The following is a 20,085-nucleotide window of genomic DNA, read 5'->3' on the forward strand; positions in this document are numbered from 1 at the left end:
ATTTGCGATTTGGGTTTTTTTTTGATGTTGACTTATATGTTTTTTATATATTTTGGATATTAACTCCTTATCAGCTACATCATTTACAAATATCTTCTCCAGTTAATAGGTTGCCTTTTGTTTTGTTGATGGTTTCCATCACTGTGCAAAAGCTTTTTATTTTGGTGTAGTCCCAACAGTTTAATTTCACTTTTGTTTCCCTTGCCAAAGGAAGCATAAATTAGAAAAATGTCCCTATATTTGATGTCAAAGAGATTACTGCCTATGTTTTCTTCCAGGAATTTTATGGTTTCAGGTCTCACATCTAGATCTCTAACTGATTTTGAGTTTACTTTTGTGAATGGTGTAAGAAAGTAGTCAATTTTACTCTTTTGCATAGAGCTGTCCAGTCTTCCCAGCACCATTTGTTGAAGAGATAGTCTTTTTCCCATTGCATATTCTTGCCTCTTTTGTTGTAAATTAATTGACCACATAACTGTGGGTTTATTTCTGAGATTTCTATTCTGTTCCATTGATCTGTGTCTATTTTTGTGTCAGTACCATACTGTTTTGATTACTACAGCTGTGTAGTATATCTCAAAACCGGGAATTGTAGTATTTTTGGTTTTGTTCTTTTTCAAGATTGCTTTGGCTAATAGGAATCTTTTGTTGTTCCACATAAATTTTAGGATTATTTTATTATTTCTTTGAAAAATGTTGTTGGCATTTTGATAGAGGCTGCGTTATCTGTGGATTGCTTTGGACATTTTAACAATATTGGTTCTCCCAATCCATGAGCATGGCATATCTTCTCATTTGTTTGTATCACCTTCAATTTCTTTCATCAACATTTTATAATTTTCAGAGTACAAGTCTTTCACATCCTTGGTTAAGTTTATTCCTAGGTATTTTGTTCTTTTTCTTTGATGCAATTATAAATGCAATTATTTTCTTAATTTCTCTTTCTGCTACTTCCTTATTAGTGTATAGAACTACAAGATTTCTGTATATTGATATTGTATCCTGAAATTTTATTACATTCATTTATCAGTGCCAATTTTGTATATAGTATCATATCATCTGCAAATAGTGAAAGTTTCAGTTCTTCTTACCAACTTGGATGCCTTTTATTTCTTTTTCTTGTCTGACTACTGTGGCTAGGTTTTCCAGTACTATATTTAATAAAAGTGGTGAGGGTGGACATTCTTGTCATGTCCCTAATCTTAGAGGAGAAGCTCTGTTTTTCACCACTGAGTACAATGTTAGCCGTTGGTTTTCCATACATGGTCTTCATTATGTCCAAGCATGTTCCATCTAAACCTACTCTGTTGAGGATTTTTATCATGAATGGATGTTGTACTTTGTCAAATGCTTTTTTGCATCTACTGAGATCATATGGTTTTTATCCTTTTTCTTGTTAATGTGATATATCACGTTGATTTGCAAATACTGAACTAGCCTTGCATTCTTGGAATAAATCCCATCTGATTATGGTGAATCATTTTTTTATGCATTTTTGGATTCAACTGGCTAATATTTTGTTGAGGATTTCTACATCTATGTTTATCGTAGATAGTGGACTATAGTGTTCTTTTGTTGTAGTGTCTTTATCAGGTTTTGGTATCAAGGTAATGCTGGCCTCACAGATTGAACTTGGAAGCTTTCCTTTCTCTTCTAATTTTTGGAATAATTTGAAAAGAATAGGTATTAACTTTTCTACATATTTTTTAAGGATTTTATTTTTAAGTAATCTCTACAACCAACATGGAGCTTGAACCCACAACCTTGAGATCAAGAGTTGCACACTGCACCTGAGCCAGCCAGATACCCCTTACCTCTTCTTTAAACATTTGATAGAATTCACTGGTGAAACCATCTGGTCTTGGACTTTTGTTGTTGAGAAATTTTTAATTACTGATTTGATTTTGATTGTTAGTAATCTGTTTCTTCAATATTTCTATTCCTTCCTGATTCAGTTCTGGAAGGTTACATATGTCTAAGAATTTATCCATTACTTCCAGGTTGTCCAATTTGTTAGCATATAATTTTTCATAATATTCTTATAATACTTTGCATTTCTGTGGTGTTGGTTGATTTTGTGTGTGTGTGTGTGTTTTTTAAGTAATCTTTACACCCAACACAGGGCTTGAACTCACAATCCTCAGGTCAAGAGTCACATTCTCTACCAACTGAGCCGGCCAGGCACCCCTGTGGTGTTGGTTGTTATTTCCCCTCTCTCATTTCTGATTTTGAGTCTTTTTTTTTTTTTTTTTTTTATGAGTCTGGCTAATCAATTTTGTTGATCTCTTCAGCTCCTGGTTTCATTGATCTGTTCTATTTTGTTTTGTTTTTAGTCTCTGTTTCACTTATTTCTACTCTCATCTTTATTATTTTCTTCCTTCTACTGGTTCTAGATTCTTTAGGTGCAATGTTAGGTTGTTTGAGATTTTTCTTGCTTGTTGATGTAGGCCTATACTACTATAAACTTCCCTCTTAGAATAGCTTTTGCTGCATCCCAAAGATTTTGGACCACTGTGTTTTCATTTTCATTTGTCTCCATGTATTTTTTTATTTCCTCTTTGATTTCTTGGTTGACCATTTAATCCATAAACATTAAAAGTAATTACTGACATTGCCATTTTGTTACTTGTTTTATGGTTGTTTTTGTACTTCTTCTCTGTTCCTTTCTTTTCTTGCTCTCTTCTCTTGTGGTTTGATGGCTTTCTTTAGTGATATGCTTGAATTCTTTTCTCTTTATTTTTGCATATGTATTATAGGTTTTTGGTTTGTGGTTACCACTGGTTTTTATATAACATTCTATGCAGATAGAGGTCTAAATTAAGTTGACAGTTGCTTAAGTTTGAACCCTTTCTAAAAAGCACTAAATTTTTACTCTCCCTCCCGTCATCATATATATATGAGGTCATACTTTACATCCTTTTATTTTGTGAATCCCTTGACTGATTTTTATAGCTATAATTGATTTCACTGCTTTTGTGCTTCAACCTCTGTACTTGTTTTATAAGTGATTAATCCACTACTTTTATTATGTTGGAATTTACCCATAATATTTTTCCTTTCCTAATTTTTTTACTGAGTAACTATTTTTAATATGTAACGCGAGCAAAAAACAATCTCTCATAAAGTCCTCAAGGAATAATGAAATAAGTCATTATAAAACCCCCAATGTAGTATCTGAATTATTGTGTACAGTGAATATGTGTTGCAGTGAGTATGGAGAAGGCCAGAAATATGGGTACATTTTGTCTGACCTTATTGGAGAGAAAGCCACAGGGATTTTCAAAGAGCCATAATAACCGTGCCCTTCTCCATATTATGTTAATGAGTAACTGTACAAGAAAATCTCTGAAATAACTTATTAATGATCCATCTTTGAAAATGCCCTCTGATGTACAAGATCTAATCCACAGCAGTTTAAAAAGCAACAGTCAAAAGTCATATAACCAATGACTTTAAAACCCACAATAATAGGCAATTCATGATTTTTTTTCTATCTTAGGTTACAGATACATTACCAAAATTCACATTTCTTTTTTTCAATTTTTTAATGTTTATTTATTTTTGAGAGAGACAGAGTGTGAGCAGGGAGAGGCAGAGAGAGAGGGAGACACAGAATCTGAAGCAGACTCCAGGCTTGAGCTGTCAGCACAGAGCCCGATGTAGGGTTCAAACCCATGAGCTATGAGATCATGACCTGAGCCGAAGTCAGATGCTTAACCGACTGAGCCACCCAGTCGGCACCCTACCAAAATTTACATTTCTACTTTTACCATTTTTTATTTTAAAAAGGAGTAAAACAGGACAAGGGACCGCCAAAACAGCACATCCCAAGGGAATTTAAATAGTGGTAAGGCAAGCAATAAGTAAAGTTGAAGTTAATTTGTCTGAAGTAAGACCCTTACAGACTTCTATCTGATAGAAAGAAATGAATTTGAAGTTGCCTGGTGAGATCACCCCACCAATGTATCCCTAAAGTAGGAATTAGGGAATAGTTTATAAAATTGACTACAGAGTACTTTTAGCTCAATGCAGTGTAGGAAACAAGACATAAAGGGAATATGAGGGGCACCTGGCTGGCTTAGTCGGTACAGCATGCAATTCTTGACCTTGGGGTTGTGAGTTCAAGCCCTAAACTGGGTGTAGAGATTACTTAAAAAAATAAAATTAAAAAATAAAGGGAATATAAATAAGCAGTTTCATACACATTTCCTTTCTAGCCTAGACCAACCAGGTTTCACTTAGCTAGTAGTCTTTAGCACACTTTTCATTCATTCATTCATTCATTCATTCAGTTCTGTACAATACACTAAAGAAGGCACTTTGAGGAATACAAACAGTATGAGAACCAGCACTGAAGAAATAAGATCTACACATACAAAAAACTGGCATGACAAAAGTATGAATAAAATATTATTTATGAAAAAAGGACCAAGAAAGCTCTAGGGAGTGTATAAATTGAATTTGGGCATAGGAAAACTAGAAAGAGGAAGAAAAGAACTATAGGTGGAATGACCAGTGTAAGGCAGTGACAGAAGCCAATACAGGAACTTACATGAAGGAAGTGGCTGGAGCATAAGGGATGGAAATTAAATTATGAGAATGTCAGATTTGGAACCAGATTGCAAAAGCCTTAAGTACCAGCATAGGGGACTTGAATTTTATTTTGCATAAACTAAGAGTTTCTGAATAAGGGGCGATGAAGAAAAAGGTTTAAATTAGGAATCATTAATAATTAATTATTCCTAATTAAATTAGGAATCTCACATAATGATGAAAATATAGAGTAAAGGGAAAAAATGGAGTCAGAAAAGCTGCTGGATTTATTTATACACATAGTTTATCAGACAGGGACCATTTCAAAAACTCATACCCACCGAATTAGTAGAGCTAAATCATATTTTAAGAAAAATTATTTACACATGTAACTCTACATAAAGTTAATCTTATGCACTCAGCCAAAACGGTGGGGGGGGGAGCAGACCTCACCCACCCTCCTAATACTCCATGCATTTAGTCTCCAAAGTAAACATGAGATGGGAGATACGACTCTACATCGTCTCTGTCAGTCTCAATCTCCATATGCCTCTTACAGCATGAGTATCATAATTCTATGATTTTTTTAATGTTTATTTTTGAGAGAGAGAGAGAAAGACAGAGACAAAGAGAGAGAGACAGAGAGAGACAGAGTGTGAGCAGGGGAGGGGCAGAGAGAGAGGGAGACACAGAATGTGAAGCAAGCTCCAGGCTCTGAGCTGTCAGCAAAGTCAAACACGGGGCTCAAGCTCACGAACTGTGAGATCATAACCTGAACTGAAGTCGGACCCTTAATTGACTGAGCCGCCCTGGCACCCCATAATTCTACTATTAAGGAGATGTATACTTTCACATAACATATCCCCTAATCCTAAGTAAACCATTTTATCAAGTGCTCCACTAAAGAAAAGGAAAACAGTTATCTGCACTAGCACTGGAGGGAAAACTGGCTGTTAGACTTGATGGAATACTATATTGTACTTTATGTGCTATTTCAGAAACTTTCGAGAATAATTTGGCTCAATTTTGTTTCACATGCTGAATTTAGGATCTAACCTCTGCATAATGCCTTTTCCCTCCCTCATCTTAAGCATATTAAGCATACTAGAGGTAGCAAAATAGAGATTTAGTCCGAAACAATTATTTGAGGGCAGAAAATTTCCCGAAAAAGTGAAATGTTTAAAGAAGTTAAAACCAGGCAAACAGGGGCGCCTGGGTGGCTCAGTCGGTTGAGCAAACGACTTCAGCTCAGGTCACGATCTCGTGGTCCATGAGTTCGAGCCCCACGTCGGGCTCTGTGCTGACAGCTCAGAGCCTGGAGCCTGTTTCAGATTCTGTCTCCCTCTCTCTGACCCTCCCCCGTTCATGCTCTGACTCTCTCTGTCCCAAAAATAAATAAACGTTAAAAAAAATTAAAAAAAAAAAAAAAAAACCAGGCAAATAAAAACAAAATTTCTGAGGGCAGGTAAGGTCACAGAAAGCATGGACAAGGAACAAAACACCTGTCCTCCAGGCTATGAACTTCGCTATGAAAATGATAATAATATGTCTTTTTATTTGCCCCCATAACCATTAAAATCCCTTACCCTGCGTCAATACTTTAAAATATTACAAAACTCCTACAACCTATTTATTAAAATTTCTTTTGTAACAGACTAATATTTGCTAAAAACTAAACTACAATTTAGGAAACAGAAGTGTTTTTATTTTTGAAGTACAAACTTGTGTGTGCTTTGCCCGACTGATAAAATATTTCCAAGTCACTTATTTACTTATTCAATACCTACTGAGAACCTACTATGTGTCAGACACTGTGCTAGACGCTAGAAGTACAAAATGAAATAAAATATAATCCGTAGTCCTTTCAAGGAGTTATAATCCAATGAGGGAGATATACTATAACTGGTATAATCATGTTAGGATAAAAGTATACACAGGATACCATAGAAGCAAAGAAGGGGGGTCAGGAAATGCGTTTTTAAAGAAGTATGAATGTGAATTTGGAAGGTCAGGTATAAATTAAATCTGTGCTTCCTAAACTTGATTGTGCATCTGAACCACATCTAGAGCTGATATCTAGGCCTCACTTAAGACTTAGGGAAGTAGAATCACCAGGGGTGGAGCCAAGAAACCTATATTTTTAACCACAAGAGATTCAGAATCACAGCCAGGTTTTGGTAGTAGTGAGCCAGAAGTACTGACAACCATTCGAGGCACAGAGAATGGCTCAGTATGGCCAGAATGTGTGAAGTACAGACAGAAGATCAGAAAGAAATCAGAACAAGAGTAGTGACATCACTAATGTTATGTTTCAAACAGGACCTATGGGATCGATGTGAACTTCCAAAATAAAAGGCAATCACCTGTGTCATGTATTTCAGCAAATGACTTGTGACATGAACTAATTTCTTACTGAAGAACATGGGAAAACTAAATACAAATACCCTGCATTTCAAGACAAAGGTAAAATACTGCTTTGAAAAACAAATGAAAAAAAACAAAAACAAAACAGAGCTCTACTCATAGTATTTATTAAATGTAATGACCACTCATTTTTCTCAGCATGCATACCTGGAAAATGAACAGAAGTCATGATAATATTTTCTTAACTGAAAAATGTTACATACTGTATAAAAATAAATTCAAACTGTAGTTTGAAATTCAAGCTTTAAGTGCTTGCTTCAGCAGCACATAGACTAAAATTGGAATGATACAGAGATTAGCATGGCCCCTGTGCAAGGATGACACACAAATGAAATTCAAGTTTTAAAACTAAAAACTCTTCTTAATGATTTTAAGTTTCTAAACTGTTATAATAATTTGTTACTTTCTAAAGAATTTACTTAGAAATATCTTTTTTTTTAGTCTATTTATTTATTTTGAGAGAGAGAAAGCAGGGGAGGGGTGAAAGAGAGAGAGACAGACAGACAGACAGAGAATCCCAAGCAGGCTCTGATGACAGCATGAAGCCCAACATGGGGCTCAATCCCACCACCTGTAAGATCATAACCTGAGCCAAAATCAAAAGTCAGATGCTTAACTGATTGAGACACCCAAGCACCACAGAAATATCTTCATATTTAATCCCAGGTAGGAGTAAAGTAAGATAAGTCATTAATAAGAGTAATATTCTCCATAACTAAGAATACTCACCATAAATAGGCTAAAAGCCAAATTGAATATTGTATATTAATCTGTTTATAAAATAATAAATGGTTTAAATCCTCAATTCATTCCCCCAAAAAGACATCATAAACAGAGGTAGATATGTAATTATGTGAAACAGGAACAAGCTTTTAAATTAAAAAAAATTTTTTAACATTTATTCATTTTTGAGAGACAGAATGCAAGTAGGGGAGGGGCAGAGAGAGAGGGAGGCACAGAATCAGAAGCAGGCACCAGGCTCTGAGCTGTCAGCAGAGAGCCCAACACAGGGCTCAAACTCACGAACTGCAAGATCATGACCTGAGCTGAAGTCGGAACCTTAACCGACTGAGCCACGCAGGCACCCCGTGAAACAGGAACAAGTCTTTAAAGAACATCCTTCAGAAACCCAGGCACAAACCTACCAATTATAGTATATAAAACACATCTTACAGTTATATTCTATTTTTTAAAAGTCCTTCTAAATCTTACTTGGACCATTTAAACATATCATAATAACCTAGAGACCAGACAAAGATTCATTTATCAAAGTGGTAACTATTGCCAAACTATGCATAGTAACTCCTGGAGGAGCACACAGGGTATAGAGGCAACAGCAATCAAAGCCAAAGGACTAACCACATAGCCCTATTAGAGGGGAACCAATTAATAAATTATAATTCGCTAATTACAAGAATAATATAGCAAACCATTCTTTCTCAGACTTAACGTACTTTATTAAATGGTAATACTATCGAGTTGCCTTAATTTTCAGATGAAATACAGGAATTAAATTATACTTTTTGTCAGCTTCCTAGGCTAACATGATCTATTTACAGAGAATGTACTCTATCTTTGTTTCCTGAGTCACTCACTGCTTCCGTTTTGCTCCTGCAGCACTTTGCATGTATCTCTATTTGCTTTTTATTGCAAGTATCGGAATCTTGCAAAGATGGTACTATTATCATCATGGAATAGCTGAAGAAACAGGCTTAGCATGATGAAGTCACTTAACGAAAATCACCACTAACCCCAGATATCAAACTCAGATCTGTCTGGGTGCAAAACTCTTTCTATACTGCTTCAAAGGTAGAAAGGTACACAGGACTAAATAAATCAAACCCAAATAACTGAATTGACTGCCGTTCCTTCTATAACTAGTAGAAGCTATTGGTGGTAGCAGAAACAGCTCTATCATATCTGACAGATGAAATGTAGAGAAGAACGTATATCTGGGGATGGAGGCGCAGGGTTTTGCCTGGTATCTGAACTACCTCATGTAATTAGGAAATACTGTACCTCACTTTATGAGTCTTTATAGAAGGCAGGGTCCATCTCCATTTATAGAAGCTAACAATGCCATACAGTCATTCTTCCTGTCACCTCATCAGCATGAACACAGGCACTTAATCCATGCTCTGCCAATATGACATTTCCACCAAGAACTCTAAATTAAAAGCTAGAGATAGTAACAACCTAGGACGGGACAGGTTGGATTTTAGCAGCAGACAACAGCAGCAACGTTAAGTTTCCAAAGGTAATGGTAGCAGCTATGCAGTAGCTGAGTCTAGCCAGCAATTTGTGGCAGCAGTATTGTCACTGTTTTTTGTTTTTTTTTTTATTTGTTCTTTAAAGTTTATTTATTTATTTTGAGACAGGTAGAGGCCATGCAAGTGGGAGAGGGACACAGAGAGAGGGAGACAGCGAATCCCAAGCAGGCTCCATACTGTCAACATGGAGCCCAATGCAGGGCTCAAACTCACAAACCTGTGAGATTATGACCTGAGCCAAAACCAAGAGTCAGATGCTTAACCAACTGAGTCACCCTGGCGTCCCATTACTGGATGGTTTTATGCCATGATTTCCAGATGTCTTTTCTGCTCCCTAGCCTAACATGTTCCTGACTTACAGCTACATACAACCTTCTCAGCAATTTGGTGAACTCATCAATATGATTTCAGTAAATTACTTTTTTACTTGAATTAGTCAAAATTGTCTTCTGTTGCCTACAATTAAAAACCCAGACTAAAGCATTTAATAATAAATGAAACTAAACAATTATACTTTATCAAATCTTTTTACCTTAGTATTGATTGTTGTTTTATATAATTTGCCATTATGATCTTAAGTAACAGCTCTTTATAAATGATGGTGTGCTCTAACAACATAAAAAAATACCTCAGGTTTCTTTACCTTTTCCAAAGCAACACAAAAATGCAAAAATGGTAACAACTGTCCAAGGGTAATTTTCACTGAGGTTCAGAGTTAAGCTTTATTAAGAATTCTTACCTGTCAGGGATACCTAGCCTCTTGACACTTCTATAAACAGAAAGAGTATTTGCAACATGTCGATAATTAAACCAGAACCGGGATGTACATACCTAAAGAATTAAAAGAAACATATTATTATGAATCAAAATAAGCCACTGGATTACAGAATTATTTCTCTTTAAGTAGGATTCAGAGATGCCTAAAAAAAGAGTGTATCATAACTTAGGCTTACAAACAGCAAAACATATAAATAATTGCCAATAAAACCAATCCCTCTAAAGAGAAGTCTTTCATAACTGCTATTAAATAAAAAGACCATTCAGTTCAAGAGAAAACAAATCTTTGGGTGATTTAATTAAATACCGAATCAACTTAGTTACTCGCAATTTATGTGATTCTATAATGTTCCTATGTCTAAAAGGTTAAATTCTTTACAATCAAGGGCAATGTCCATAATCTCTTCACAGAATAGGAAAGAAAATTAACTATCTTGGGTTATATAATATTCCTTTCACTCTGAATTGCTGCCTATTTTTAGTTATGAAAAATGTTAGACAACATACAAAACAATTTTATATGCATATAAGAGAATACATCATAAAGAAGTTGTTGAACTGAACAGATAACGAGAAACAATCCAAACAAGTTTTACATTACAAAAAAAAAAAAAAAACTGGGGGTGCCTGGGTGGCTCAGTCAGTTAAACGTCCGACTTCAGTTCAGGTCATAATCTCGCAGTCTTGTGAGTATGAGCCCCACGTCGGGCTCTGTGCTGACAGCTCAGAGCCCAGAGACTGCTTCAGATTCTGTGTCTCCCTCTCTCGGTCCTTCTCCCACTTGCTATTTCTCTCTCTCAAAAATAAAACATTAAAAAAAATAAACTGATTCCTAAAAATGATATCAACGGTACTAGAAAAATCTAATGCCATGTCTCAAAAATCAGTCCTCTTGAAAATCCATTCCAAAGGAAGCATACCTACCCCCCAAGCTCCCACCCTACCTCCGACCACATGCCTCTGCGATTAGTAGGTATAATGACAGCTTTGAGAATAGCCCCTGCAAACAGAAAGGAACCTCAAGATTTTTTTTATTAAAACAAATTTTCAACCTGGAATCCAATAAGGAAATGACTAAAATTTTTGACTACATTAAAATGTAAAATTCCATGTGTCAAAAATACCATAAAGTCCTAACTGAAATGAAAAACTTGAAATAACTAGGGGCACCTAGGTAGCTCATTCGGTTGAACGTCTGACTTCGGCTCAGGTCATGATCTCATGATTCGTGGGTTCAAGCCCCGTGTCGGGCTCTGTGCTAACAGCTCAGAACCTAGAGCCTGCTTTGGATTCTGTCTCCCTCTCTCTCTCTCTCTCTCTGCCCCTCCCCTGCACTCTCTCTCTCTCTCAAAAATAAATAAATGTAAAAAAAAAATTTTTTTTAAACTTGAATTAACTATAGCTCAAGAAAAAGTGAACATCCCAATTTTGAAAAATGGGAAAAGGAGAGCAAAACATTTCATAGTAAAGGTACTCAAAATGGACATTATAACTCTTAGAGATGCTCAACTTTTATCATAATTTTAAAAACATAAACTGAATTGATAAGTAAAAGTCCATGACAATGCATGGTTTTGGCTATTGTGAGGGGAAATGAATAACTCATATCCTACTGTTGAGAATGCAAACTAAAATAACCGTTCTAAGAGGGTAATTTGCAACATATATCAAGTTTGAATATTTATCTTTTTTTAAAAAATGTTTATTTTTGAGAGAGAAGGGTAAGCAGGGGAGGGGCAGTAAGAGAGGGGGTCAGAGGATCCCAAGCAGGCTCTGTGATCAACAGAGAGTCCTATGTGGGGCTAGAATTCACGAACCATGAGAACATGACCTGAGCTGAAGTCAGACGCTCAACCAACTGAGCCAGCAGGCACCCCAAATATTTACCTTTTGATTTAGCTTATGTAAGTACGCAAAAATACGTACTCAAGAATTTTCACTATGACATTGCCTATTCTAGCAAATATTGAAATCAAAAATCTAGAAACAAAATCACTACCCATTAGTAGCAAGAGATCAAGTACATATTCCCTAACTTGAGCAGAAATAGTTTAAATAATTTATATCTGCATTAGTCATAATAAACACCACTATATTCAGTGCATTTTACCATACCCAAAAGGCTTTTTTCAGCTATTATAGTATTTAATGAGCATAAACCTAAGAAACTGTCCTCGTTTTCACCAGCAAGTTACTAAACATGAAATTAAGGTGGCAAAAGAGAAGGGACCAGGTAATACCAACTTAATGTAAATTATTCATATTCTCAAAATGAGATACCAAAAAAAAAAAAAAAAAAAAAAAGCCAGTGGTAAAAGAGCAAGGGATATGATCCACTAGTCTTTTGAAAAGGACAGAGGGGTAGACATAAATGTAATAATATGCACTGGAAATTTCTAAAAGAATACACAAGAAAATGATAATAGCGATCATGGAGAATAAAAATGGGAGGGGGTACAATGATTTTTCAGTTTACACCCTTCCTCATTGTACTTTTTTTAAACCATGGGTAAGGATTATCATTATAACATTTTTTTATTAAACAGAAGCAAAAATAATTTACTCAAAGCAGGTCTTGAAAATAAAATGGAATCCAATTTTCCTTGTATTTCCCTCTGGTGGCAAAAGTTTCTCAGTCATAGTATAAGGCCAAAGGGGCATTCCATTTACCTCTGATCATTTTAGTCAAGACTAAAAAAAATTAACTCAAACTGGTAGAGGAAAACATATGTATTTTTAAAATATGAATGATGTACCACTGAAAAAAATGCATGCTTAGTCCTTTCAACTTGACTCTGGTCAAATTTCATGATTTTCCATTTAAGAAAGCACAATTCAGAGCGCTTGGATGACTCAGTCGGTTGAGCATCCAACTCTTGATTTTTGGCTCAGGTCATGATCTCTTAGTTCATGGGTTCAAACCCTACATTGGGCTCTGAGCTGACAGCACAGAGCCTGCTTGGCATTGGCATTCTTTCTTTCTCTCTCTCTCTCTCTCTCTCTCTCTCTGTCCCTCCCCCCCTCTCAATAAATAAACATTTAAAAAAAGGAAAGCACAATTCACTGAAGTCTCACTTTACTAAGTCTGAGTGAATGTGTGAAATATCGCACACAATGTGAAACTGCAATTGTTGTGAAATGCTCTGTAATAATTCTGTCATTCTCTATTTCTCATCTAAGACCCAAGTTAGTGCAATTGAAGAGGGGTTCACAGAGGTTTCCCAGACAAGGAAAGCCTCCATGTGTGTGCAGTATAAGCTAATAGGTTCATATTCTAAAGGATGAGCCCTTTGGCAATTAGTTGTCTACACATAGGCAGTTATTCTCTTTTTAAAGAATTCCCATGGAAAGACTAGTCATTGAAGAGCCCTTGGTTTCCTGTAGAGCAAGTTATCCTCTCAAATTGGTAGATCATGGCCTGCCTCCTGCTAAGTTTTCCCCTCTTTTAAGTGGTCACCAAAAACCTGTTTCCTCATCTTAATCAGCTTTTGTTCAATTCTTTCATAAAATCTCTTGTAAGGGATAGTATAGAGGAGGTGTTCTTTCTTGGAGAACAATAAAATAACCCATAAACCCACATTAGGCTGTCCCATTTAATCACAATACAATTATGTATAGCAACTATAATCACTTATATTTACTTTTAGCAACCTGTAGATAATTACATACTTTAATGAAACTATTCTCAATCTTACAAGGCCCCAGACATTAAGAGTCTTCCTTTGGCCTTAGTAAAGGTAATTATAATCTTACATGTTTGTCCTGCATTTCAGTTGAATTCCTCCACCCACCTCCTTTACACTTCATCTGAAATCCCACAATTCATGGTGCTCAGTTTTCCTCCTTTCCCAACATGAGTTACTGGCTTTGAAATGCAGTACTGTTATCTGCCCCCCACTTCCTTTTTCACAAAAATTTGCTTCCTTTCTTGCCTCTCTATTTCCTCATTGTTTCTTTCAGTCAACTCTTCTATACATTTTTTTCATTAAGTCAAATTTATTCTATCTTCTAATCATGTAAATGTCATTAAATAAATCCCCCCCAGAGAAACCACTATCCAAATACTTTCCAAATACAGGAAAAACAAAATTGATTATGTGTATTCTATTTTTTGTTTTTTATTTTTTTAGAGAGAAAGAGAGTGAGGGCCAGGGAGAGGGGCAGATGGGGGGGGGGGGGAGAGAGAGAGAGAGAGAAAGAGAGAGAGAATGAATGAATGAATGAATCCCAAGCAGGCTCCACACTCAGTACAGAGCCTGACGCACAGCTCAATCCCATGATACTGTGATTATGACCTGAGCTGAAATCAAGAGTTGAACCCTCAACCAACTGAGCCACCCAGGCACCCATACATGTATTCTGTTAGGAAAATTAAAAATACAAATTTATAAATCCAGATAAATTAAGATGGTAATTCACACCAAGAAAAATAAAAAGGACAAAAAAGAAAAATAGGCCAATAAACAAACCTTACTAAGAATCAAAACAATTCAAATTAAAACAATTTAATTTGTTACCCAGCAATCAAAGAGAAAAGGCAAAAGTTAATAATACAGAGTTGTCTTGGGATTAGAAAAAAAGAGGTAAAGCACTTCTGAAGAGCAATTATGTTCCATAACTTCCTAGCCTTATGGCTTAGGAATTTATCCTAAAGATAAAATCAGTCAAGTTCACAAAGGTGTATGTATAAGGCTACCCAACATAGCCTTGTTTAAAATAAAACTTTAGAATCTAAATGCTCATGAACTAGAGATTCTGGTACATTAAAACAGAAAATATTTATTTTCTTTTCTAATAATATTCTATTACTAAAATAGAAAATAATACAGCCTTTGGAAATGATTATGCATCTCTTTATTGGCAGGGAAAGATCTCCAAGATATACTGCTACTGGGTTGCAAAATAACAGTGATAAGATGACCCCTGTAACTTAAAATCATTTATCTTTATGCTTATATTTGAAGGGAAAGAAGGTTAGAAGAATTCCATCAAAATGTTAATGCCAGCATGTGTGGGACTTGAAGGTATTTTCTCTGTCTTCCTTGTTTTTCAAATTAAGATTCACATAACATAAAAGTAATCTTTTTTTTCTTTTCTCTCTTTTTTGTTTTGTTTTTTGTTTTTAGAGATAGAGTGTAAGCAGGGGAGAGGAGCAGAATGAGAGAGAGAGAGAGAGAGAGAGAGAGAGAGAGAGAGAGAGAGAGAGAGAGAGAATCTCAAGCAGGCTCCATGCTCAGGGCAGAGCCCAATGAGGGGCTTGATCCCAGGGTTGTGATCAGGGATCATGACCTGAGCCAAAATCAAGAGTCAGATGCTTACTGACTGAGCCACCCAAGTGCCCCTAATCTGTCCTCTTCTAAACTTTTCTGTATAATTTGAATTTTCTACAATGATTATTTATTTTTCTAGACAAAAAAAAAAAAAAAAAAAAAGATAACTAAAAAAATAACCTAAGTAGAGAGTATCTAATATTACAGATAAGAAATACAGTGGTATCCAGCTGGCTCAGGAGGTAGACTTTCCAACACTTGATCTCAGAGTCATGAGTTCAAGCCCCACACTGGGCATGGAGCCTACTTCAAAAAAAAAAAAGGAAAAAGAAATACAATTACTAGTTTCCATTATTAAAATGATTCTAGGGGCGCCTGGGTGGCGCAGTCGGTTAAGTGTCCGACTTCAGCTAGGTCACGATCTCGCGCTCCGTGAGTTCGAGCCCCGCGTCAGGCTCTGGGCTGATGGCTCAGAGTCTGGAGCCTGTTTCCGATTCTGTGTCTCCCTCTCTCTCTGCCCCTCCCCCGTTCATGCTCTGTCTCTCTCTGTCCCAAAAAAATAAATAAATAAACGTTGAAAAAAAAAATTAAAAAAAAAATGATTCTATATTTTATAAAATATTTCCTTTAACAATAGTATTTAATTTATTCTTATATTTATTTACACATCACCACTTGACAATATATTGAAGGCACAGAATATTATTAGTTGACACAGTAAACTTAAAATATAGCCAAATCAAAATAAGGAATTTTTTATAAGATATGAGAAAATAAAAACTCTTTTTCAAAAATCTGATTCACAAAATTTCTCAGACACGTATCTAATGTGAATAGCTACATACTTACCAAAACAGCCCAGTTGTTTGTATGCCCACTTCTAAAGAACTGTTCTGTTTGATCCTACAAGTCAAATAATAGCAAATATATTAGAAAAACCACATTTCTGAGAAAAAAAAGTTAAGATTCATGAAGTCTTTACAGTTACAATGACAGTAAATTATCATTATGCAAATTTATAAAGGTTCTAGTATTTGACCTTATGAAGGACAAAAGTTTCATTTTTTTTGTTGGGGGCATTGTGGAGGGAGTTGCTTGTTTTTAAACAATGTATCTCGAACACAACCAGCTCTTCCTCATTCCTCAGCTTCTAGTTTTTCAATTCAGTCTTCAAATTGTGAATGACTTATTTTCATGCCTTGAGTATACACTTAATAATATGCTTCTTGTTGAAGTTTCATTAATTTTTTCCTCCTATTCTGTACTAGATGCTTCCAATTACTTTATATGAACACATCACTACATCTGATTGAGTACATTCTCTAGCATGCTGCCATGTACCATTTCACTAATCTGTTAAAGTCTGAACTATATTTGCCATTGTGGAACATTAAAAACCTCAACATCCAATAGTATCCAGATACTTAAGGAACACTATGTTTATTATATATTAAAATAATAGTGAATATTGGGGCGCCTGGGTGGCTCAGTCGGTTAAGCGTCCGACTTCGGCTCAGGTCATGATCTCACGGTCCATGAGTTCTAGCCCCGCGTCGGGCTCTGTGCTGACAGCTCAGAGCCTGGAGCCTGCTTCAGATTCTGTGTCTCCCTCTCTCTCTGACCCTCCCCCGTTCATGCTCTGTCTCTCTCTGTCTCAAAAATAAATAAAAAAAAAACTTTAAAAAAAAATTAAAAAAAAAAATTAAAAAAAAAATAATAGTGAATATAAACCTTAATGACCCCAGATCTACTACCAACCAGTATTAATTACTGAAAGTCATACTTCCTGGATTCAAATCTGGGCCCTATTATTTACAAGCTGTAAAAGCTTAGGAAAGCTTCTCTGTGCCCATAGTAATATTACCTGACACACAGAAGGTAGGAATGGTGACTGGAACATAGAAATTGCATAACTAACTTTAGCTGTTCTAATTTTCAGCTGGCAAGAAAACTGCAGGGAGAATAAAATAAATTCACTCAAATGTGTCATACACACACACACACACACACACACACACATTTTTTTTAAACCTTTCTCAACAGCTGCCTAGATGCTAAAGAAAAAATGTGCTACAATGGATTAAAGCATTAGTTTAAAAATTTGAAGATGTGGGCTTTAGCCCAGGTCCTATCCCTCACATGACTGTGAGACTGGGGTAAGTCACTTAGCTCTTTAGACTTGACTTTCCTCATGTAGAAAGTAAGAGTTGACTCAATAATCTCAAATGTCCCTTCTAGCTGAAAATTCTTACATTATTAAGACTTTAGTGAAAATTTTGTTATGGCAAAACTCTTTTGTGATTGTTTAGACAATATAGGCACTGCAAAGTTATTCATTCTGCATATGAGTGGAGCACCTATCATGTGCCATGTACATGTAATGTATAGTGATACAAAAAATCACTAAATAACATGCTGCTTTCTCTGAAGAATCCCAGAGTTCAATAAGGAAGCATGCAAACACATTACACTGCAATGTAACATTCATTCATTCATCACATTCATTGGGTGCCATGTGCCAGCCACTGTCCTGAACGCTCACAATACAATGATGGGCAAAAATAGTCATCGTACTTGCCTTCAAAGAGGTTACTATCCAATCTGACAGACACACACATTAAGCAGATGAGGGCAAACTATGAATTCTACCAAGATAAGATACACAGTATCATGAAAGAGTACAGTAGACCCCTAGAGAGACCTGACCTGACCTGATTCGGGGGGTGGGAAGTGGGAAGGCGTCAGGGAAGTTTCCCCTAGAGAAGTGACATTTAGGTTAGGACCCAAAAGATGAAGAGAAGAGGGAAGATAATTCCAGACAGAAGGAACATACACCCTAATGGCAGAAAGGAGCCTAAAGGTTTTTAGAAACTGAAAGATTGGCACTACTAGAAGTCTGTGAAAGAGAAAGAGAGGATAAATGTTTCTTTATCCTTAAAGAAACATTAAGGTGTTTATGGATACATGATCCGAGTTGCATTTTTAAAAATTACTCTGGCTGCAGCTTAGAAAACGGACTGGAAGGAAGAAAGACTTGAGCCGGGCCAGTTAGGGAGCTATTGCACTTTTAAGTGAAAGATGATGGAATAATAGATATTATAAAGCATATATGGATTATAACAGATAAGTGCTATATTAGCTAAGTGTACAAATTACAACAGTATAAACAAAGACAAGGGATAAGGAAAGGCTCTACAGAAGTTATGCTTCTACTTCATCTTAGTAAATGGACAGAATAAACATGAGGTTATAAAACATGGTAATGTGAAAAAGCACAGCAACAATATAACTACAAAAAAGTAATAGTAATGTTATCCAAAATGAAGTACACACGATAATCCATTAGAATAAAGGAGGAAAATAGCGGAACTTTTTATATTTGTAGTATATTAAAAAATGACTTATAAATATCGAATATATAGGTTAGTAGTAATTCATGGATATAGACAAAGGGTGCATTCTTTGTGTCTTTTTCAACTGGGGAGGTATGTATTCAAAAAGTTTATAATCCACTGGTCTAAACTCAGGACACTTAAATGGTGGAAAGAATGGGCTCCAATAAGAAGACCACAAAAGTGAGCACAGACCAGATCATGATGTTTAGACTTTCCTCTGGAAAACACTGGAAGGATTAAATCAGAAGAACAACCCCATTATATCTGCATTTTATGAAGACTAATTTAACATCTAAGTGAGGGCCTTTGGAAGCCTGAGGGAAACAAGATCGTTGTTGCAATAGTCTAGGCAAGAAATGGCCAGGGCCTGCATTAAGCCAGTGGAACTGGAAAGATGAAAGCAATTTTTAAAGCTCATAACGTAGAATTTAGTGTTAATCAAAATGTGGGATAAAAAAAAGGGGGGTTATTTTTTAAAAAATCAAAACACGTTTCTGACTTAGTAGCTGTCCCATAGGAGGTGGGCTAGACAGAAGATGAAACTTTGGACACAGATTTTCAAATGTGTGCTATTCGGCCCCTTAGCCAACAGGATATGCAAGTCTGACAACGATGCCACAGATCTAGACTGCCTCAAGTATTGTCAGAGTACTAGGGAGAGCAAAAGTTTTATAAAAGGCCAGAATTCCTGCGAGCCAAAAATAAAACACCGTACCCATGTGACTCCTGTCAAAGGGGAGCGTTGTAGTTTAATAGGAAAGTAGGTGCTTCACTCCTGTGCTTTCATTTCAACTGCTAGGGACCACACACTCGTCGGAGCAATGGATCAGGCCCTCCTCCGTCTCCTAAGATTTGATTCTTTAAATTCGTCGTTTTAAAAGGGCGAAACAGACCGACACCCTCCCCACAGCCCAGTCAGCCTAGTAAGAGGCTGATGCTTCCCTCTGCTGCTGTTGAGTCGGGTTATCTGTTGGTGCGCTCACAGCCAGAACGCAGCTGTCCTCCCAGGGCCCTGTCGCTCGGAGGGCCTGATTCCTACCTCGATCTGACTAGCGGCCAAGCTGCCGAAGGACAAGAGCAACAACCCTGCCAGGGCAGTCAAACACTTGCGAAGAAAGCAGGAGGCCACCATGTTTCCCGGCTTCCGCCGCCCGCACCTGGAGAGGCGGAGCGAGTGCCGTAAAGCAGCGCCGCGGGTTTTTGCATGCCTTCTGTTTCTTTTTGCGACGCCAGCCCCACCTCCTTGATGCCGGCCCGTCCCTGGCCCTTAGTAAACAGCGCTGGCACAGAGTTCAAGTTTCCGGGTTGTTGGGGCAGAGTTGAAAGAAGAATTTGATCCTTTATTTTTAACTGCATTTTCCGTTTTTGTATTATAAAATAGGTATAACATTTAAAAATTGTCTGAAAAGTGAAGGA

The 20,085-nt window shown here is 36.4% G+C and overlaps 1 protein-coding gene and 1 pseudogene across 1 annotated transcript in view; one reads left to right on the plus strand and one right to left on the minus strand.

Annotated features, from left to right (window-relative positions):
• The window catches only part of PIGK (phosphatidylinositol glycan anchor biosynthesis class K), a 120,385-nt gene extending 100,519 nt beyond the window's left edge, over nucleotides 1-19,866 (minus strand). Inside the window, exons 1-3 of the mRNA XM_003990242.5 lie at nucleotides 19,709-19,866; nucleotides 16,124-16,177; nucleotides 9,967-10,058 (exon numbers count right to left, since the gene is read on the minus strand). Coding sequence (XP_003990291.2) covers nucleotides 9,967-10,058; nucleotides 16,124-16,177; nucleotides 19,709-19,801 — 239 coding nt within the window. The 5' untranslated portion in view covers nucleotides 19,802-19,866. The remainder of the gene's footprint in view (nucleotides 1-9,966; nucleotides 10,059-16,123; nucleotides 16,178-19,708) is intronic.
• Nucleotides 7,206-7,302, plus strand: LOC111562073 (annotated as a pseudogene).
• Nucleotides 19,867-20,085: the final 219 nt, after the last annotated feature.

The sequence above is a fragment of the Felis catus genome, chromosome C1, assembly GCF_018350175.1.
Source record: "Felis catus isolate Fca126 chromosome C1, F.catus_Fca126_mat1.0, whole genome shotgun sequence".
Lineage (NCBI taxonomy): Eukaryota > Metazoa > Chordata > Mammalia > Carnivora > Felidae > Felis > Felis catus.